General features: G+C 40.9%; 2 protein-coding genes across 3 annotated transcripts; both read right to left on the bottom strand.

Annotated features, from left to right (window-relative positions):
• Window positions 1-946: 946 nt before the first annotated feature.
• LOC145445905 (eukaryotic translation initiation factor 4 gamma 2-like) lies at window positions 947-15,491 on the bottom strand. Of its 2 annotated transcripts, none has more exons than XM_080324064.1 (17): window positions 15,341-15,491; window positions 14,406-14,563; window positions 13,644-13,760; window positions 10,810-10,912; window positions 10,615-10,749; window positions 10,116-10,275; window positions 9,747-9,916; window positions 8,834-8,947; window positions 8,025-8,208; window positions 7,530-7,671; window positions 7,258-7,363; window positions 6,641-6,813; window positions 6,196-6,328; window positions 5,546-5,792; window positions 4,070-4,274; window positions 3,084-3,274; window positions 947-1,234 (listed from the first exon to the last, which is right to left on the bottom strand). In XM_080324064.1, exons 6-17 carry the CDS (start codon window positions 10,138-10,140, stop codon window positions 1,059-1,061), a joined length of 1,866 nt encoding a protein of 621 aa, XP_080180190.1. In that variant the 5' UTR covers window positions 10,141-10,275; window positions 10,615-10,749; window positions 10,810-10,912; window positions 13,644-13,760; window positions 14,406-14,563; window positions 15,341-15,491; the 3' UTR covers window positions 947-1,058. The 2 variants fall into 2 exon arrangements, with proteins under 2 accessions (XP_080180190.1, XP_080180191.1); XM_080324065.1 differs by having other exon boundaries at window positions 14,406-14,543; window positions 15,341-15,483.
• A 927-nt stretch (window positions 15,492-16,418) lies between these two features.
• LOC145445913 (leucine-rich repeat-containing protein 23-like) lies at window positions 16,419-20,665 on the bottom strand. The gene is made up of 4 exons (XM_080324073.1): window positions 20,198-20,665; window positions 18,605-18,911; window positions 17,884-18,050; window positions 16,419-16,570 (listed from the first exon to the last, which is right to left on the bottom strand). Exons 1-4 carry the CDS (start codon window positions 20,595-20,597, stop codon window positions 16,464-16,466), a joined length of 981 nt encoding a protein of 326 aa, XP_080180199.1. The 5' UTR covers window positions 20,598-20,665; the 3' UTR covers window positions 16,419-16,463.

Genomic DNA, 20,665 nt, shown 5'->3' with positions numbered 1-20,665 from the left:
GAATATTTATTTGCCGTATCACGAAGGATGATATTGTTTAGTTTTGCGACCTACAACCTCACATGAACGTTATATAATACGGGCTGCTTTGTAACCTTTGTTTGGAATATATTCATGTTGAAGTTAATAACTGGGGACGGTACTAAATTCAATGTGAGCAGAATTCACACAAAGCAATAAAACAAAGCCTAATACAATTACTTCCCCGTATTTCTAATCGCAGAGGTGAATTCGGGGGTTCCATACTATTACCGAGGATGGCCAATGCCAAGAATCCAGCTTAATATAACGGACGTTGTCGAGAAATTTATACCTGAGAATCGATACCGAATGTGGCAACGCCGTGATGCACACATGTGACCTGTTCATATCCATAACATGCCTGCATTGCATATATTGCATTCTCAGTAATGTCCATTCTCAGTATAGTCCTTCTCGGTATTGACCGGACACCGAATTTGGGATGTGTACATCGTGCTCGAACCAAATGGTGTTAAAATAGGGGGCGGCAGACCACGGAAATTTTTGAAAGAAGGCGCTGGAGCAAAAAGGGTTAAGAACCACTGCCTTAGAACTACATTGTCTTTTATAAAACAATACCTTATTACTGAATTATGTCTTATTTCAACCGCACCATAAGAAGCGATGACATTTTCCAGTCACTAGGCACTTTTGAGGCAACAGTTTTTAGCTCAAAGGTTGGAAGTGAAAACTTTTATTAGTGATCGTTTACCATATTCGCGATTAAAACTCCACGGAAGCCAGTTCCGATTTAGAAAGAAACACAACAAAAATCAAGCGAGTTGATTCTCCTCTCATAAGCACCATCCTTTCGCACTATATAGTTCTGTAACATTATCAGGAAACCAGAAATTAAATTACTAAGCTCTCAAAATGTAGGGTTCCACCTTCCGCACTAAAAAAAATGCGAAGCAGAGAGACAAGGTTGTCCGTTCAACAACATCAATACATATATTTAGAGAGAGACACACATGATTGCGACAGAACAATACACATTCAACAAGTCCAAATAAAATTTCATGACCCGCCAACAAATCTCAATCATCCTCTTCCGACTCCGCTTCGTGCAGCCACCGCAACCAGGCGTTGACCTCGAAAAGGGCTTTTCCCTTTCCTTCGTAAGAGCCGTCGACGTCTTCCTTCCATACGAAGAACGTGTCGACGTCGATCACGTCGTCCTCGTAAAGACCGTTGAACAGACGGAGAAGCAAACCTGAGAGATAAATGCTCATCCTTTCATTTTTTCCAAATCAGATTAGAATTAGAATGATATCCAGTTTTTTTGACAAATTAGATTAGCATTAGAATTATACGTACAGTTTCTTTTACAAATTACACTACGGGTGGAGCCCAATTTCTCTGCTGAGTAGCGATTCTCTACTCGGCAACGATTTCGTTACTCGACTCGCGTCAAAAAGTATACTCACACTCAAATGCGTTCGAATCGGCACTCAAATCTAAGTCAGCACGTCACCAGACTTGAGTGTCAATTTTCACAAGGCAGCAGCCAACTGCAAGCAACACCGGCAAAATACCAGAGTGCCGGTATTGTCGTATAGGTAAATCGCCGCTATTTCATGATGCGAGTTTCTGCTGAGCAAATGAAATCAGTGGCACTTGGGTGGATTTTGTGTTTACAATTGTATTTGTAATTCTCTTCTGTACCCTTTCGACTTATTGTGGTACGGCATCTCGGTATACCGGAATGGTAACTTCTATTCTCTCAAATGTGCTAGCGTCAAGTTCCGATGAGTTTTGTGCCGCCGCTAGCTATTGAATTTCACGCTGCCGGTACTTTACGAATGCTCCTCTCACAATTAAAAAGATGCAGCATTTTGAACCTGAACTGATAGAGTTCTTGGTGATATCATTGTTGGGATGGGGTCACTATACCTTCAGGCCTCCCAATATTCAGAAGAGACTCTCGCCAACAGAGCAGCCAGCAATAAAGCTTCTAGAAACGAGAAATGATGAATATATCAGGGAGAAAATATAGGGTGGATGTGGCAAAGTTTAATCATAGAGGAGCTAAGTGAATCGTGCATAGAGGAGCTTCAATTGGAAAGAAACCCAGAAGAAATGTCCACTTTCAATTTATTTACACGATATCGATGCATTCCGTTGTTCTTTGAGGCCTACACTTACGTTGTCGCATGCTGTGAAATTTCTTTATAAATTTCGAAATGGGTTTGTAGAATCTTGCAAATATACTTCTGTGGGGCAAAGGAATGTTCTGGGTATCTTCAAGGATTAGTATTATCATAGCCTTTGGAAAGACTATGATATTATTTCTATTGGGCCATCTTGAAAGGGTCTGGATGAGATTGACGTCTACGTAGCACGTTTTGTGACGAAATAACGAGGAAAGCGTCTCGGTTGTCATGACAAGATCGTCCTCCACGCGTGTCTGGGTCAAGGATAAAAATATCTGGCAACGCACTTTCGGGAAATGCCGTCTGGAAATCGATACTTAACTGAGCAGCTAGAATTGGCGCGCACGCAATGCTGAGTATCGATCGATACTTAGTTGAGTGGAGATACGCATTTGAGCATTACTTAGTTGAGGAGAATTGGGCTCCACCCTACAATTACAATGATAGCTACAGTTTTTTTACAAATAAAATTAGAATTAAAGTAGCCTATTAGCTACAAACATTTTACAGATAACACTACAATTAGAATACCGGTAGCTAGTTTGTTTTCAATCATATTAGAATCATAGTTACTGAATTCCTAAAAAGTTTGAGATTGAATTCTGAATTAGTAAGAAATATAACAAAAACCGAGTTCATTTCATATCAAAGCAGATTTTATTCTCAAAAGCACGAGATTGGAAATTGTCTGTACAGCAAGCTTGACTTGTTTCGCACGATACGGTTCTCATATAGCATTTTCAGGAAATCCGGAAATGAGATTAGAGTTAAAATGAGAACATACAAACATGTCACAAATCAAATCATAAGTAGATTACCGCCATTTGACTCTATAACGAACATTATAAGACAAGTAGAATGATCACTTTGTCCAAGTCTGCTTTAGAGGTTAACAGCATTGTCACAAACCTTTCGGGAAGCCTTTGCCGTAACAAAACACTTGCGTTGCGTAGAGCGCGTGGAGCTGCAGCTTGCGGCTTTCGCCCAAAAATTTTCTCAGGAGCGGCTCTATTTCAGCCAAGAGCCGACGCTCCTTCTCCTTTATTTCCTTTGTGTCGTCCGCGTGGGAACGGCTTTTCTCAAAGATGTGATCCAGGCAGCTGAAAGTATTTTGCTTACTGAGAATTCCAACCTATTATTATCAATATAGGTATACATTCGAACTCGACACATCATCCCTACTCTTATGCAGAGGTGGTCAAAGTAGTCACCGTCGTTACTCAGGTAGAAGTAGAAGTAACGCCTGAATTTCTACTCGAGTAAAAGTAGGGGTGGTGGTTCGGAAGTAAGTAAGTAGGTATTCTACGCTTATTTTTGCCTACAAAACTGAAAACTGTCGAGTAGAAGTAGAAGTCGTCTAAAATCATAACTACTCAAAAAATAGTGTGAGTAGGCAAAATCTACTTCAAGTACTTCAAAAAGTAGAAGTACTCCGTTACTGACCACCTCTGCTCTTATGACGCAAGAATTGAAATACTTGATTCGACTTGAAGTCCGATAATCGATCCAAATTAGATCAGAATTTGAACTATTAAATCCATAAAAACTTGGACATGGAATGAAGCCGAGTCTATATCGAATCAGATTTCATTCTTAAGAGCATGAAAATGGAAAATGTCTGTACGTCTAACTTGGCTCATTTCGCACGATACAATTCTCCTGCAGCATTGTCAAGAAAACCAGAAATTAGATTAGAATTAGGCTGTTGGCTTTCCTTTAAATTAGACAACTAAGATTATCTTCTAATATCAAAAATGAGCGGTTTCGATTTCTGCGCTAGTACCATCACGGCGTTATGACTCAATATTCACCTGTGACACATCGGTTGCTCGCCGTTTTTGAGCCTACCGCACCAGAACATTGAGATGAGCCAAGAACAAGAATCAAACACTCACCAAGTAACGAGCACGCGGATAAATCCCGGATCGGAATGCAGATCGGAGCTCACGTTCTCTCTGATCCATTTATAGACAGAGGCCGGCTGCGGGTTATCGCTGATCTGATTGCTCAGCCCGATTTCAATCTCGGCCAACGGGAAGATAAAGAGAAGCTCGTGCTTCTGCAGAGCACGCAAAACGGACATCTTGTCTCGATCGGATTCTAGAACGAAGGTGAACAGGAAATAATTTTTGACGTTAGCAAGGTTTACGGGTGGGCGAGTAACTGAGTGGTTTGATTCAGAATCGATCATAAGGCTTCGGGTTGAGTCGAATGGCCCTCATTAGAAGTCAAAACAGGATCGATGACGCGGAAAGTTCAAGTATGTACCTTTTATGCGACCACAAAGGATGTCATGCCCGTCCTAGACTCATGAAGAAAATTCGGTATTTTTTTGACCATGCCTATTTCATTGCATTACTTGACAATACTGTGATCATAACTTCACAAATGTGTCATTTCTCGCAAGGTTGTAACCAAGACACAAGGTACCGGGTCACAAGTTCATCTCACTTTTATCATTTTCACTCGGCTCAAGTCGAGTCGTTTTCAATTCACCACCGAGTCAAAGTCTGTCAGTGGAGGGTCGAGTCAAGTCAAGTCATCAAAAAACCGTGACTCAAGTCATTACAATCCTGATTTCCAGTAGAGGTCGACCGATTATCGAGGCCGATATTTAGAGCTTTCCCGATTATCGATATCGGCCTATGAAGGCCGATATCGCGGCTGATACTTTATATTTAAAAAAAAATCAAAAATTTCGGAAATTCAACGCTCCGTGTTCTCCATCTCAAGAAATCGACGACGCAAAGGGCGATATATGACAGATTTACCGTTGCAGAACGAGTTCAGCTGGGTGAGCATGCAGAGAAACTATATGCTTCCTGCTTTACGATCTACCTTTTCTGGACTGATCTGCAATTCTGTATCATATTTTGCTTTTCGGGTTATCCCAAATTTCATCGAATGCGCACAATTAAGCAATAATTCTTTTCAATTTCAGTTTTCTCGTTTGTTGTTCAGCTTTCTGTGGCATGTACAAGTGCCATCTTGACTAGTATATAATATTTTTGCTGAAATTGCTCTTATCTCCTTCCATATTAATATCGGCCTATGATATCGGTATCGGCCTTGTGAGTGAGCCGATATATCGGTATCGGCCTGTAAAAATCAATATCGGTCGACCTCTAATTTCCAGAAACGTGCAGAGCTTGTACTACGTATTTTGCGTGCTGCTCAAGGCTTCCACACAATGAAAAACAGTATCGTAACTTTAACTTTTGTTGATAAATGAAGGCTTAAAGTGGTAAAGCGTGCAATTTCAGTATTTTTTGCTGATACTTTACCTTCTCACTACTGGAGTGGAAACAGTAGAATAAAACTCGATTCAGATTGCAGCACTGGAATCATAGTGCCCAACCCTAGTTATATACCTGGAAACATTGTCTTCATGTCAATGTCGTTATCTTTGAACATCCTCACGAACGCCTCTTGCCCAATCCTCTTTGTAATCCTCCTGACAACAAGGAGAAAGAGCGGGAAAGCAACTCCGTTGAGTAGTAAATCCGCGATATCTTTTAACGTGACAAGACGCTCCGCAGCCATATGAGCAACGAGGGCTGCAATGTTGGATATTCCAGATTGACTCTGCTCCAGGCTTGCAATCATGGAAGCGAGTGCCTGGAAATGAAAATTTGAGTTGTACAACTAGAATATTTTCAGAATTTCCAATTTACATCAGAGTTAGAATCATAGCTGTAGCTTTTTTTTCCGAATTCGATTAAAATTACTGTTAATGAATTCGCAAAAACTCAGAATTAGAAAGAAACAAAACAGAAATCGAGTTCAATTCACGCCACATCGAGTTGATTCTCTTAAGCACGTGGATAGCAACTATCAGTACACAAAGCTTGCTCGTTTTGCACGATACAGTTATCCAGTGGAATTTTCAGGAAAACCAGAATTTAGATTAGAATTAAAATGAGCAGATGCAAACATTGAATTAGTATTAGATGACCGACATCTCGCTCTAACTACACAACTGGAATCATCTAGTTTGACAAGTCAGACGGAAGGTGATTACCTCTGCGAAGAATTCCTTTTGAAATGATTTTGCGTCGACCAAATGTAGGAAAAGAGACATAAGCCGTAGAATTTCGTCGTCCGATTTTCTAGTCGCCAGCAGCAGCGAATGAGAGAGCAGAGTTTGTGCTGATCTGATGCACAAGACGTAGTAAAGGGGTCAATACCGGGGTTAGGATACATATCGCCCGAGGTAAATGTCATGGTTAGAATATATATAGGGTTAATTTTGTAGAATACATACAAGTCTTAACTTAGGGTTAGGATTCGTTTTGGGCTTATAAAGTCTCATGCTCAAATGCCGAGCAACTGCACAAAATACGATGATCACGTCACGAATGCCTGAGCGAAATTTATAAACAACCATTTTAAATAATGTAAACAAATCAATAAATGAAATGATTTTGAATTTGAAATAAGTAATTGCTACAGATGAGATTTCTTACTTTCTCGGCAATCTCAGGCCCGCAACGAACTTTCCCGTTTCGTTCGTAGAGCGTCTTCCGGAGAGAAAATCAAGAATCATATTTTCGGCAATCTTTTCCACCTGACATTTGTTCAAAGGCGATTTCTTTCCGCTCGACTGACCGTTGACCAGAGGCTTTTTACCGAGAGAAACCTGTTGACCACACGACATTCGCGTTGAAACTCAGCCGTTCACCGCTGGTTGGACAATTTCAGCTTTGCCAAATAAGATTACAATTAGAATGATAGCTACAGGTTTTTTCAAATAAGATTACAATTATGGCTGCACATTTTTTCAAACTTTAATGGTATAACAATGATGTAAAGTTAGATTAGTGAATTCGCATAATCTTGGCCACTGAATTCAATTACGAATGAGATTGAAATGGAATAAAAATCAAGTTATTCTCGTAAGCAGAAAAATGACAAATGTCTGTACAAGCTTGACATATTTCGTACAAGACAGGTTTCCTGTAGCATTTTCACGAAATTAGATTAGAATTAATATCAGAGCATAGAAAATTTGACAAATCAACTTATGGGTATTTCTCTCTAATTAGTCTGAAAAGACATCTAAAATTGGTCAGCTGCGACTCACCGGTTTGTCAATCGCAAACGGAACCGCGATCGCGTCGACGTTGGTTTGATGAATAGTCGGAGTGTGACTGGCACGTTTCCAAGTCGTCGCTGAATCTGGTTTTGGCCTGAAAATCACACCAATTGATGACTTTAGTTGTAACATGAGCGAAATATTCCGAGAGAGACATTCCAATTTGAACAATGGATCATCAGTTTTCGTTTTCATGCGACGTCTGAACTTCGATATGGATGCGATCGAATTCGTACTTTAAAATCTAATTTAGGCCGTACCCCGATTCTCTCGGCCTTGCGCATTTCTCTACGTAATGATGATTTCGTTGGCTAGATTGTGGTTCTGCGACTGGCCGAACCGTGTCGAAAAAGTCAAAATGTTTCGAGTTGACAGAGAGTTCGGGAGGCGGAACGGTCGGTCCTGAAAAATGGATTTCAAAAAATTCAATTGTACAGACGGAACTAAAACCACTCAATTGTGAAACTTGCAGACTTGCAGGATACTCCGTTTTCAAAACCCACAACTAGAACTGGAACTACTCACTTTCAACTTTCAACAAAACCACTCCATTTTCAAAACCCGCAACTACAATTACAATCACTCCGTGTTCCAAATCCACAACCGGAACAACAACTACCCGCTTTTTAAAAATCTGAACTAGAACTGCTCAAATTTGAAAAGTTTTAAAAATCCACGGCTAGAACTACTGAGAAAAACAACAGTTGACCGTCATCTAACTAGAATGGTATACTAGTCCGATTTCAACCACTCACTTTGAGAGACTGTGGGCCGGTACGTTTTGAGTTCGGATTCCTGTTCTGTGACAAAATTGCGACCAAAAGCCATTCCCGCCTCGTCAGAAGACCCAAAGTGCTTGGGATACATTTCCTCCACTTCCTGCCGAATTTGGCTCAAAGTGCGGGGGCCGTTGTCGCGCTGCAGCTTACGTGGCAACCACTGAAAGAGAGGTTATATTACAATATACAGTTAAATAGAAAAACATTCCAAAAATTTTTGGACGAAGCAGACTAATTCTTGTCCCACTACACTGATTAATGCAAAATGTCAGTAATCACATTCAATCTTCATTTATCCCCAAAACGCTATGAGAGAACTGTATAGTGAGAAACGGGCCAATTTTCCTGTACACAAATTTTGTGATTCTCGCGGTTAGGAAACGCTACTCTGATTTATTATGTGGTAAACTTCTGTTGTGTTTTTTTCTAATTCGGTTTTTACGAATTCAGTCATTCTAATTCCAATTTGAAAAAGACTCTCTAGCTATCGTTCTCATTCTCATCTAATTTGGAACAGCTGAAAATGATCTCGTTTTCAAACTCTGACCAACTATGTTATCACCAATTATTTTAATAGCCAAATAACTCTTTCAGCTGGCGCATGCTAGGTTGCTGTATTTTCGTAAAATTTGAATGCAAGGCACGTAAATAAAAAGATGAATGACATCTGAAAATCTGCAGTCCTGATCATTTCACTCACAAACACAATTACCCGTTAAACCTTTGCCAACGGCAGACAGATAAGGCGATAGTGCGAAATGGTCGCAAGCAAACGGTTGACTCACGCTGTTGTTCCGCAGCTCCGCGACATCTTGCAGCATGAAGCGTATTCTGGAAGGGAGGTCGAGATGTTTCTTTCCCAGAATTTCCATTCTCCGGAAGTATTGGTCGATCAGAGACTGGACAAAGATGTCGGTTACGCAATGTAAAAACAAATCCTGCTTAGTCCGGGAACTCTCAAAAATCAAAAGATACCCAGAATGCAATTAGGACAAATGTATGCAACTCGAAGCCAAGAAGAGTATTTTGATCAAGAACTCGCTACCTGTTATGCGTCTATGACGTTAAAGCGTAGTGTCGAATTTCATCAAATTTTCAAGACCTATTACGGGGCGTAAACAGTTTTCTGCAAAAATTGCAGCATTGTGACGCAATGAAACACAAAAGTAGACCATCAACTCTATATCTCGTCAGAACGTGTTCTAAATTCCCAGACCAATTTAAAACCAGGTCTTGAACACCTTCAATGAATGAAAAAAAAGATCAACCTCTTACATATCACGACTGTCGAAGGTACAGAACTTCAATACTCGATTGAATAATACATTGATATTGAAATAAACCCTCCTATTTTCAGCCGGCACCTGACACCTTTTGATTTTTTAATGATAAATTCACAACTTTCTGCTGCAAGAAAATCGCTTCTACTGGTTGGAATTGAGACAAAGTTGGTGTGCAGCGTTGGTTTCACCAACCTAGCAATGTCATCACATAGCCAGTGAAATCTGACGAAGAAGTTTTTTTTGAACAGCCTTATCGTACATCATTGATAAGGTTGCGGTTGTTGATGTGCAATGTTAAATATTCAGGCTTATTTCAATTTGAATAGATTACTGGAATAATTAGATTTTTCAATGAAGAACAAATGTGAAATGTGGTTGGTGAACCGACACGGGCACCACTGACGCATAGCCATACCTTTGCTTTGGGATGGTCGAGCCGCTTGCCACATGTGGTCATGATTTGCGAGAGACATTCGAGGTCTTCGGCGAGGTCCAGCACCGTCCCTTTCTTTTTCTTACTAATAAGCTGCTTGATGCATTTGTGCACGATGCTCTCATGAAGCACTCCGAGTCGGTACAATTCTCCTGATATGGAATTGAGCGATCAATAGGCTTTACAAACTACCAGCTTAGTCAGTTCTAGTTCCAGTTGCTGATTTTGAAAAGTGAGTGGTTCTGGTTTCGAGTGTTGAGGAACGAGTGGTTCTAGTCAAAAATTTGAAGTAAGCCGTTCTAGTTGCGAAGTCTTGAAAACCATGTAGCTTGACCAAACTGGTAAACGCACCGATGAACTTGATATTGCCGAGCATGTGTCGTTTGGACAGCAGCCGCTGTTCCTCCTCCAGCGAATCCAAAGGACCGACTTTCGAGTCAAAAGCTTCCAGTTTTCTGTTGCGGTTCTCGAATTCATCTTGCAATTTTGCGATGAGCAGGCGCCGAAATGTCTGACAACCAACAAGCACATTAAAAACACATCTCCTTATAGAGACTCTTGGAGGTACAATACTTCAATACACAATTGAATAACATATCGATATTGAAATGAACCAGAATATTTTTGGCTGACACTTGTCCGAAGTGATAGTCAGCAACTAGCAGACAATTTGAAAGAATATTGTATGTATACGCTATATATTGCATGCCTGATTACTGATATCCAATTTGTTGTTGACAAGTTGCTGACGATTACCCTAACGAGTATCAGTTGAAAATATTCGGGTTCATTTCGATACTAATATATTATTCAATGAAAATATCTTTCCATATTAGGAAATAGCACTCACATTTGGTCTAACCACAGAACCGTTCAAAGGCTGACTTGGCGGCGGGTCAAAGTTGGGAGCCTCATGGTACAGAAGGTAGCAAAGGTTTGCATAGATAGTGCTGTAGCGAGGTTCGTCAATTGATTTATCAAAGATCTGCAAAAGTAATCTCGGATAATCCACGCGGGCCAGCGATCAACAGGCATCCACGCTCACCAGAATCACGATTCCCTTCAGAATTACTTTTGAGGAAATCCCGACGTTCAGCAGACTGACGCTGAGTTTCGAAAAATTCTCAGGAGTTAATTTGTTGAGAATGCTGAAAATAATGAGTAAGATTGCTTTACATTAGTCCAATGGTTCCCAAACGGTGGGGAATTCCTTACTGGTGGGAAATTCAATGGTTTCTGATGGGGAATAGACGCATTTGTTCAAAATTATATAGAGCACAGTCTGCATATTCACGGAGACACATGCGCAATTACCGTTGCCAGTTAGCTGCTCTGGAATATATGTATCGAATATTATATTGCGTGTTGTTCCCAAAACCTCATTTTTAACTCGGGATGGCCAATAATGGCGTCACAAACGCATTCATCACGACTAGTTTGACGTGAGATAGCGCTTCGGCAAAATTTTGAGCGTTACTGGTATCGGTTCACAATACGTTTTATAATGCAGTTATAGGCGATCGTCTTGCGTATTGGTGTGTCTTGTGTAGTCAATCCAGCAAATAGCTGCTTTGTGATGACAAAGTGCTAGCGGGGAACAGGACTGCCGCAACCCCCCCCCCCCCCCGCGATTTAATATTGCCGAAAATCAGATTATTGGGTACCCTTCTCCCACGAAAATACGTAGAAATTATAGAAATGGAGACTTCGGCGTCGGCCATTACTGCGCCACCACGCACCAAGGCATATGAAGTTATAGGCCATGTAACATGCAACTCCGAGAAGTGTGCCAGAACGATCAGCAGGGAGAAGACCTTGGCCGAGAAGGAATACCCTTGTGGTGACCCAAAACTTTGATGAATATACCCTACATATATGTTCAATTGGCTAAATGGCTGGCGCCGAATGTTCCTGTTCTGGCGATCTGAACCCCACAGGACAAATGCCATCCCGCAGGGAAAAATTATTTGCCAGCAAAGCAATACCAATTTGAAATCGTGTTTGCCTTTTAGTTTTGGCGATTTCCTTGTCTTTTTGACATATCAGATAGGTCACGAAATAGCATAATGTAACGAAGTCAATATACCAACGGGTCCGCCCGAAGATGTTCAATTCTTATTTAGGGGTCCTACCTTTTCCAACACACCTCTGCCAGTAAATCTGATTACACAAGCAGAGAGGGCATAAAAAATTGATAGCAAAATATATGCAATTCCCGATCATATTGACCGATTCAAACACGAATTATATAAATTTTTCGCGCTTCTCGCGTTTAGTCGAAAAAAGGCGACGGACTGAACAATAGACCCAATGTAGCTGATAAGGTGAAGGGAAAAAGCGTACAGGCTCAGCGGGGCTGTGGGGGTTCTGGGGGACCAAGACCAACGTTTTTTGGCGGGGCTGACAAAGTGCTGTCACTGTCCTAGTGGGGAATGAAGGCTCGGAATCGGAATAAATCTGAAGTGGGGAATGAACACAAAAAGGTTGGGACCCACTGCATTAGTCGATTATCGCTAAAAAAGACATTAAACCTTGTGATCGTGAGCCTAAGCCGAATAGATATCACTACAACAGTCAGGTTATTTTTGTTCCACGCTATCAATTCCATTTTAACACTGAACCAGAGTGCGCCAACTAGAATATTTTCAGCTTTTCAAAATTAATTTAGAATTAGATTGACTGAATTCACAAAAAGTTGGGAATTGTAAAAATTCCTAATTCAAAAGAAATCCTGGCAGGTCTACTACAAATATCACGTTCACTTCTTATCAAATCATAGTTGATTGTCACAAGCACGACAATGGGAAAAGTACGTGCTCTGAGCTTGGCATTTTCAGGAAAACCTGGAATTAGATGAGAACATGAAAACATTTCATAACTCAGATTGTAATTAGATTACCGCCATTTCACTCTAATTAGTCTAATTTGACAACTAGAATTATATACCGTAATTTTCCAAGTATAGTACGCCCCCATGTATAATACGCACCTTTAAAATGGCATGCAAATTCTGGGAAAAAGCCTGTACCCATTTATAGTACGCACCCTGCATTCGCAGTACATGAATAGCTGTGTTGTAGCACACGGTTGGCGTTCTGTTTTGCGATGTCACTGTTGAACAATCATGACATAACCATCACTAATCATTGTGCAATTAACGACATTGTCTCTGAACGATAGTAGAGAGCAGCCAAAGCCTGTGAAGCCGGCGACGCGATAGTAGGGGCCAGCGGCACGAACGTCTTGCGCACGAGGCCTATTACAGAATACAGATGCGATTGCTAATCATGATACAAGTAACGGTATTGCCTCTATACGATAGTAGATAGCATTCAAAGCCTGCGAGGCCGGCGACGCGACATCTTGCGCACGAGGTCAGATGCGATTGCTCGGGCCAACGGTTATGTTGTGCACAACACGCCTGTTGGAGGTGCGACTGATTACGCAAGCGATTATATGTTGCGCACATGGCCTGTCGATGAGTTGGCGAGGATTGCCGCACGCGCGTTCAGCAATCAATGAGTGACCTAATTTCGCTCGCGTGCAAACGGCAAATCAACTCAGCAGGAGATTGCGTGCTGTGCAGACGACTCTCGTTAATTGGCAACACGCTTTTTGCTAATTGGTAGCGCGTTACACTGATAATACGAATTACTGGGCACGATGGCTGAAAGTGATGCGCGATTGGAAACAAACATGAAGAAAGGTGTGATTTCAAGTTTTTTATCGAGGGAGATTGTTTTCAAGCGTGTTGTTCCCATGTATAATACGCACCCCCCGATTTCAGGCCAAAAATCGTGAAAATTTTGCGGATTATACATGGAAAATTACGGTAGTTGTATAAGTCTTTCCCCCACCGAACCATGAAAATCCACCAACCTCCTGACGGTTCGAAAGATGAGTTCGTTTCGGTCCAGACTAGAAGCCGTATCTCGTTGGAGACGAATCGAAGGGACCCATGCTTGCCGCTGACTGTGAGATTGACCCGAAACCGGGCTGCAAAAGTTTGATAAAAAAAAATGACTAAATATCCAGATCCACAGAATCTGTAACATGATATTGGCAAGTTGTATAACCACCAGAGGTGGTTAGCAACAGAGTACTTCTACTTCAAGTAGATTTTGCCGACTTGCGCTATTTTCTCAAGTGGTTGACTCGACTTGAGTCAATTTGTGTATTGACTCGACTTGTACTCGAATCATTGCGCATGACTAGACCAAGTCATACAACTCTGGACTCGGACGGCAAAGAAAGGCATTTGGTTGTTACTTCGAAGAATAGTAAATTACCACATTATTGGTATTTCGTCTAGATCAGTAGTTCAGTGCTGGTATCTGTAAAATGGGGTCAGAAAATGTTAAATGAATGTGAGGCATTTTATATCATTCAAGTAGTTGTAAAACGGTGGTTTGAACCTGACTTGAACTCGAAACTGAACATCGAACATAATGACTTGGACTCAGACTCGCGTCTTAACACTACGACTCGGATTAGACTTTGCAACTTGACTCGGTGGAGAATTGAAAATGACTCGACTTGATTCAAGTCAAAACTATGAAAATATGATTGATACGACTCTGCCATAACCTTAACAAAAAAAATTGCATCCGATGCTAAAATCCATAAATAAAATACAATCACCTGGACTTTGCTGCAGTCTGATACTGTGGGCTTTTCCTCCCCTCGTTGCGAGATGGTCCAGTGACCGCAGTGGCTTGAGTGTCCACTTTGTCTTGTTGTGAGTTTGCGGAGCAAAAAATTTTGATTGTTGCTAAGACACTGGAACACAGATCCAAAAGCTGAAGGAAAAGAAATCTACTTATCCACTGTTAGTAGTCTAGTGATGAGTCGGAGCCATGCATCAATCGGGAACGGTGACGCTTCTTTGTTTTACGATCATGACAAGCCAGTGTTCCCCCATGTCACCAATAAATGTTTCCCATGAGCACGTACAAACTTTATAAACATCAAACAAACGTCACACAACAGAACACTGGCATCTCGATTCACGACAAACGACGACATGTGCTTTCTAGTTGTTCTGCAACTGGAGTTATTTAATTGCCACAACTAAAACTAGAACTACTGACTTTTCAAAATCCGCAACTTTAGAACAAAAGCTAGAGCCAGTCAGACAACACAACACACAACAGTAGATTGGTACCTAGTACACGTCCTGATTGGAATCGCTGGCCTTTTTGCCTGATATATCAGGTGAGCAGCGATGATTTTCCAAGTCAAAGTAATTTAATAAAAAATAATTCAAAAATAAAATATAGTGTGTTGTGAGCAGACTGAGCACAGGACACCGATTCCAAACAGGGTACACGTCTGTTTCCTTTACAATCTAGGAAATCATAACGAAAACAGACATCAGGTACGAAGATACGAATACATAGAAACCATTGAGGACAGGCATGTTCGACCGTAGCGTAGCCTAACACGGTAAATCAAATCGCAGGACGGCAAAGCCTCTACCGAAGTTGGAAGTGTATGAGATGAGTACAGGGTCGCCAAATACAAAGCTGCTTAACGGTTTGTTCAAACTCGATATACCACATACGAACAATACTCACAGTGAACTCGAACTTTTGCAATGTACTTGAGTGTGGCGATAATCAGCAATTTAGTAGGAAAGGCACTTCATAAATTCTATATATCTGCTAAAACTCAAAAGCAGACTACGCTACCGATCGATATACCGAAGTGAAATTAGTCAACCGTGAAATCTGGAATAACGATTATCATCGATAATCCCCTCCGGGTATAAAATATATCGTCCTTGCCACTGAGCTGTATATACCGTCGTTACCAATCAATTCAGTTAGGTAAGTACGCGTTGGCGATGAATCGAGTCCTTATCCATTTCTGGTCTGCGCTCGAGATTACCGGACCACGATCTGATATATCGACCTCGCCTTCCGACGCATGCCACCTCATATACATCTTTTGTCCTTTTTATGTTATCTTCTATTACTTTTCGTTTATTGTACAACCTCTTCTTTACATCTGGGCCCAGGTGAGGGTCTGATTTCAAAGACTACTGCGACATCTTCCTAACTTTTCATTGCATCGCAATCTTGTGGTATTCTGATCTGAGAGAATTGTTAATAAACTGATTCTGATGACACTGTATTTTGGTCACAAGGAACGATAGCGGGATAGTGCGATGGTTCGAGATAGTGTAATGGTTATGCGTCCGGCTTCTCGAGCGGTAGGTCGTGGGTTCGATTCCCGGCCGGGTCATACCAGAGACTCGAAAAATGGTATCCGCAGCTCTCCTGCTAGGCGCTCAGCAATCACGGATAGCATGGAGGAGAAAAAAAACGGGGGCGCAGACTAGATGACCTCATGGGGCCGTATCGCAACTCCGTCGCCAAAGCATCTCGATGGTGCAGGCGAGAAAGAATATCATATCTCTCTCTCTCTATTGTTCGTTTATAATCATTCAAAAAGTGTGATAAGGCAGCTAGTTTCTAAACATCAAATTTGTGAAACGCAAATGATCAAATGCCAAACTCATGAACCAACGCATAGTGGCATAGGCTCAAACGCCATTTCAGTCATTGCAGTTATTGGCTTCACACTGTTCTCAACACTACTGATCACTGTTCATTCTCGCTATGCTCATAACAGCGCCAAGTAAAGAGCAACTCGAAGTTGTACGCATTTATATATAAAAATATAAAGAAAGAAATATTAATCTTCAAGGAACTCGTCTCCTTCCTCTCCTCCTCCATTCTGTTTCATCAATTCGTCTTGCCGTCGCTGTTCGTAAATTTCTTCTGCGTCCGTTCGCTCCTCACCTGGAAAAGACAAAGTCTTAACGGTATTTTTGTATTGCAATGCAACAAGGATTGACATATGCGGGCTATACACAGAGATGCTCGTTATAGTGACCACCTCTGGCTATTTGACAATTAGACACTACAGTGTGCACGTTCAACCTCAAGATTCAGTTCTGAAACGCATGGATGGTAATGACTAGACTCGAGTCGCGATTTTTGGGTGACTCGCGACTTGACTCGAGTCATTTTTCAAATGCCTAAAATGTCTCGACACGAAACAATATTTCTATTGACTCAACTTGTAGGCCTTATTGAGTCATTGTGCATGACTCGAACCAAGTCATATGACTCCGAGACTAGAACGGCCAAGACAGACATTTCATTGTAACTTCCAACAACAGTTAGGTCACCACGTCATTGGTATTTCGTCTATCGGTCCTGATACTAGGAAATAGGGCCAGAAACTGTTGAAACTGAGGAAAATTACGATATTATGAATGCGAGCCATTCTATATCACTCGAGCAGAGTTGAAAAATGTGAGTTGAACCGGATTGAACTGAAAACTGAGCAGTGAACACAATGACTTGGACTCGGACTCGAGTCAGTAGAATACGACTCAGACTCAAACCTCTATTGGCTGACTTGGACTCGGACCTGACCCGGTGGTGAATTGAAAATGACTCGACTTGACTCTATTCAAAATAGTAAAATTAAGATTGACTTGTGACTCGGAACCTTGTGACTTGACTACTGAAACATCCAAAACGAAGCTACAAAATATCACATTTCTACCTGGAATTTCTGTCTGTCTCTGTGATACAGGGATATCTAGTTCTAGATATCCTGCTGTGATATCACCACTATATCAGATTTCGTTCAAGAATGAAATATTTACCAGTAAACTGACACCGATTTCCATTTTCTTCATATTTTTTGAACCAATTGAGGTTTATGACTTTTTAGATAACGATAGAAATGTGACTTCAAGAATTCACAATGTTACAGGAGTGCCTTTTGCAAGCATATTTGTGTTTTGTCCAGGGTTGTAACCAAGTCATAAGATTCCGAGTCACAATTCAATCATACTTTTGTAGTTTTGATTCAAGTCGAGTCGAGTCATTTTTTATATATAAGAAAAAGACTCTTGAGAGAGTCAAGTCGAGTCACCAAACTGTTCTGACTCGAGTCATGTCATAACTTGAGTCATTAAAATCAGGGTAGATGAATACAGTTCATGGAACAAAACTCTTTTCTTCGTCAAAGTACAAGGCCTTTGTTGCCAGTGCATTTGCTAGTATAGTAATCGGTTTCAATCCCAAAACCTCATTACCTGAATATTCATCTTTATCCAACCTTTCGAGACGTCGCAGATGAATGAGCACTTCGACCCGATAACTGTCCTCTTCTTGACATGGATTATCTGTCAGTACTAGGCCTCGTAAAAGTGGGAGGCAGACCAATTTCTTGAGTTCTTTTAACGAGGTGATGTTGTTTCCTCTGAAAAATTCGTTGTTCACAATTGTTTATGATACCGTAGCAAAACAGATTTGTCCCAAGTCCCGATCTAGTTAGTTTACGGTCGACTAACTTCTGGTTTTTCACTAGTTCTAGTTCTAGTAGCGGATTTGACAAGCAAGTAGTTCAAGTTATAGTTTAACTCGTTCATTTTGAAAAGTGACTACTTCTAGTTTAGCAGCGAGTTTTGAAAAGTAAGTAGTTAAATTTCCAGTTGCACATTTTGAAAAGTAAGCAGTTCGAGCAGGGATATTTAGAAATCCACTCTCGGACTAGAGGTAGAGTTATAGATATCGCTGAGTTCTAGATCTAGTTGATCATTTAGGAATTGACAATTTCTTGTTCTAGTTGCGAGTTTTGGAAAGTGAGAAGTGCTAGTTGCTAGCCTAGAAAAGGGAGTAACGGCAGTACTAATTCCAGTTTCGCGTTTTCAAAATCCAGTACTTTCAGTACAAGTCTTACAGCAGAACCAAATTTTATGTAGATAACAAATGTTACAATCCACTAGAAGTATTTGAGCCAAACCAAATTTTCACCTTAAATTGATGTACTGCAGCGATTTCATCTGTTCCGAGAATCCGTCAAGTGTAGAAATTTGGTTGTCACGCAGGTGCAGCATCGTAAGCTTCTCCAAACGATCCAGTCCTTCGATAGTTTTGATGATATTCGCCGCCAGATAAAGATTCTTCAGATTGGGTAAATAAATCCCGGCCGTGGATTCCAGCTTGTTGCCTCGAAGTTCGAGCGTGTGAAGGTTGGTCAGAATTCCGGGATGGAGTCCGGACACCACGGATATCTGATTTGTGTTGAAATTCAGATGTTCCAGCAGAGGATGCTCAATTCCTGGAAGTAACGTAGAATAAGTAATTTGTAGATCATTTTTAAATCAAAAATATAGTCACCACTCACCATTTACTGGACATTCTCATTGAAAACTACTGTTAGCTATTCTCTTATCAGTGGTTTTAAAACTTTTTTAGACACGCCCCCTTTATGATACCGATATGACACCGTGATAACACAAAATATCAAAGAAAGCAATTGGAATGTTAGCAATCCCAACGGATAGTTTGATGACATTGAAGGTTATGGCTGTTGATTAGAGAATTCTCAAATATGAAATTCGGAAAATAAACAAAGCCATAACTGTAAGGTGGAGTTAAATCGCGATAAAACTTGTCCCTTAACTGCGGCTTTGCCCCCCCCCCTATTCAAATGCTTCCAATTTAATTCAACGTGAACATGTCTTGAGTTGAGAACCAAAAACATAACGCCTTGGAGATCATCATCGCTTTCCTTTATGGTACAGGTTCTGAATTACTAATTTACAGACTTTCACAAACTATGAGACTATTTAGCCGATCCGATTAAGACATATTGAAAAATGTTCAGCTTCAGAATTTATTCTAGCTAGTTGCACATTTATATATATAGGTAGTCAGTTCTAGTTCTAATTGTGTATTTTCAAAAGTGAGCAGTTCCAGTTCCTGTTGCAAGTTTTGAAAAGTGAGAAGTACTAGTTCTAGTTCAAGTTGTAAATTTTGAAAATCGAGTAGTTGAGTAAAAGTCAGCTAATTTAGGTTCAGAACCACTATTGTTTTCAGCAATTGCCGCAAATAGACTCTACAGGGTTGGTGTGATTGCATGCAAAATAAGGTCAGTCACGATAATGTTAGGGTCGGGGTGAGGGTCCTGCGGATTTGGGTGAGGGTCATTAGGGTTAGGGTTTACGGTACTCTGGGAGGCGGTCCTTAGGGTTGAGGGTTACAGTTAGGGTAATTATGTTGGCAGTGAGGGTCATTAGGGTTGGGGTTTAGGGTTCGGGTCCGTACTCCTTAGGGATACAGAGTTACAATTAGTGTAATTATGTTGGGGGAGGGTCATTATGGTTGCCTACATTTGAAATGCCAATAACTTTGGTCAATTTCAGTTTAAAATGACAATTATCAGCTAAAAATCTTTAAGCTGGTTTATCAGGCTTGTGGCAACCTTCAAGGCTGAGATTACCAAACGGAATTCAAGAATTACAAACCACAGGTTGGTAAAAATTCAGCTACGGTTAATCACCATAAATTGTAAGATATGTGGCGATCAGGCCGACTTTAATCGTGTAAAATTTGAATAATTACCTTCGGTTGAAGTTATCTTGTTGCTTGAAAAATCAGCGATTTGAAGAAACGGCAAAGGTTCGAGCTTAGCGCTGGTCAAATTATTTTTAGCGGCCTTCAGAGTCAGCATGTTTGCCAGGTGATTGAGTGGTGAGATGTCACGCAAAAAGTTGCCAGAAATATCAACGTAACGAACGTGAATGAAATTCTTTAGCAGCTGAATATCTGTGATATCGCGATCGTGGATATCAAGGCGAACGTAGGCGTGGGATAATCCGCTTCCGATTTTGCAGAGCAGAGACAGACTTTCCGGTATCATCGCTTGAACAAGCGGGTTGTCTGGAAGTTTTTCTTCATTTTCAGCTTCTTGGCTATCGGCCTCCTTCTCTATTTCATCAGCTACACTCGATACGTCCGACATTTTTAAAAAATTACAGTAACATTTGCTACTCCCAAAACTGAACTAAATCTTTTTAGCGTTGTCTCTAT

The sequence above is a fragment of the Botryllus schlosseri genome, chromosome 9 (assembly GCF_051294905.1).
Source record: "Botryllus schlosseri isolate E-star chromosome 9, Bs_hap1, whole genome shotgun sequence".
Classification (NCBI taxonomy): Eukaryota; Metazoa; Chordata; class Ascidiacea; order Stolidobranchia; family Styelidae; genus Botryllus; species Botryllus schlosseri.
The sequence above is the reverse complement of the archived record's forward strand: the minus strand, read 5'-3'. Positions and strand labels throughout refer to the sequence as shown.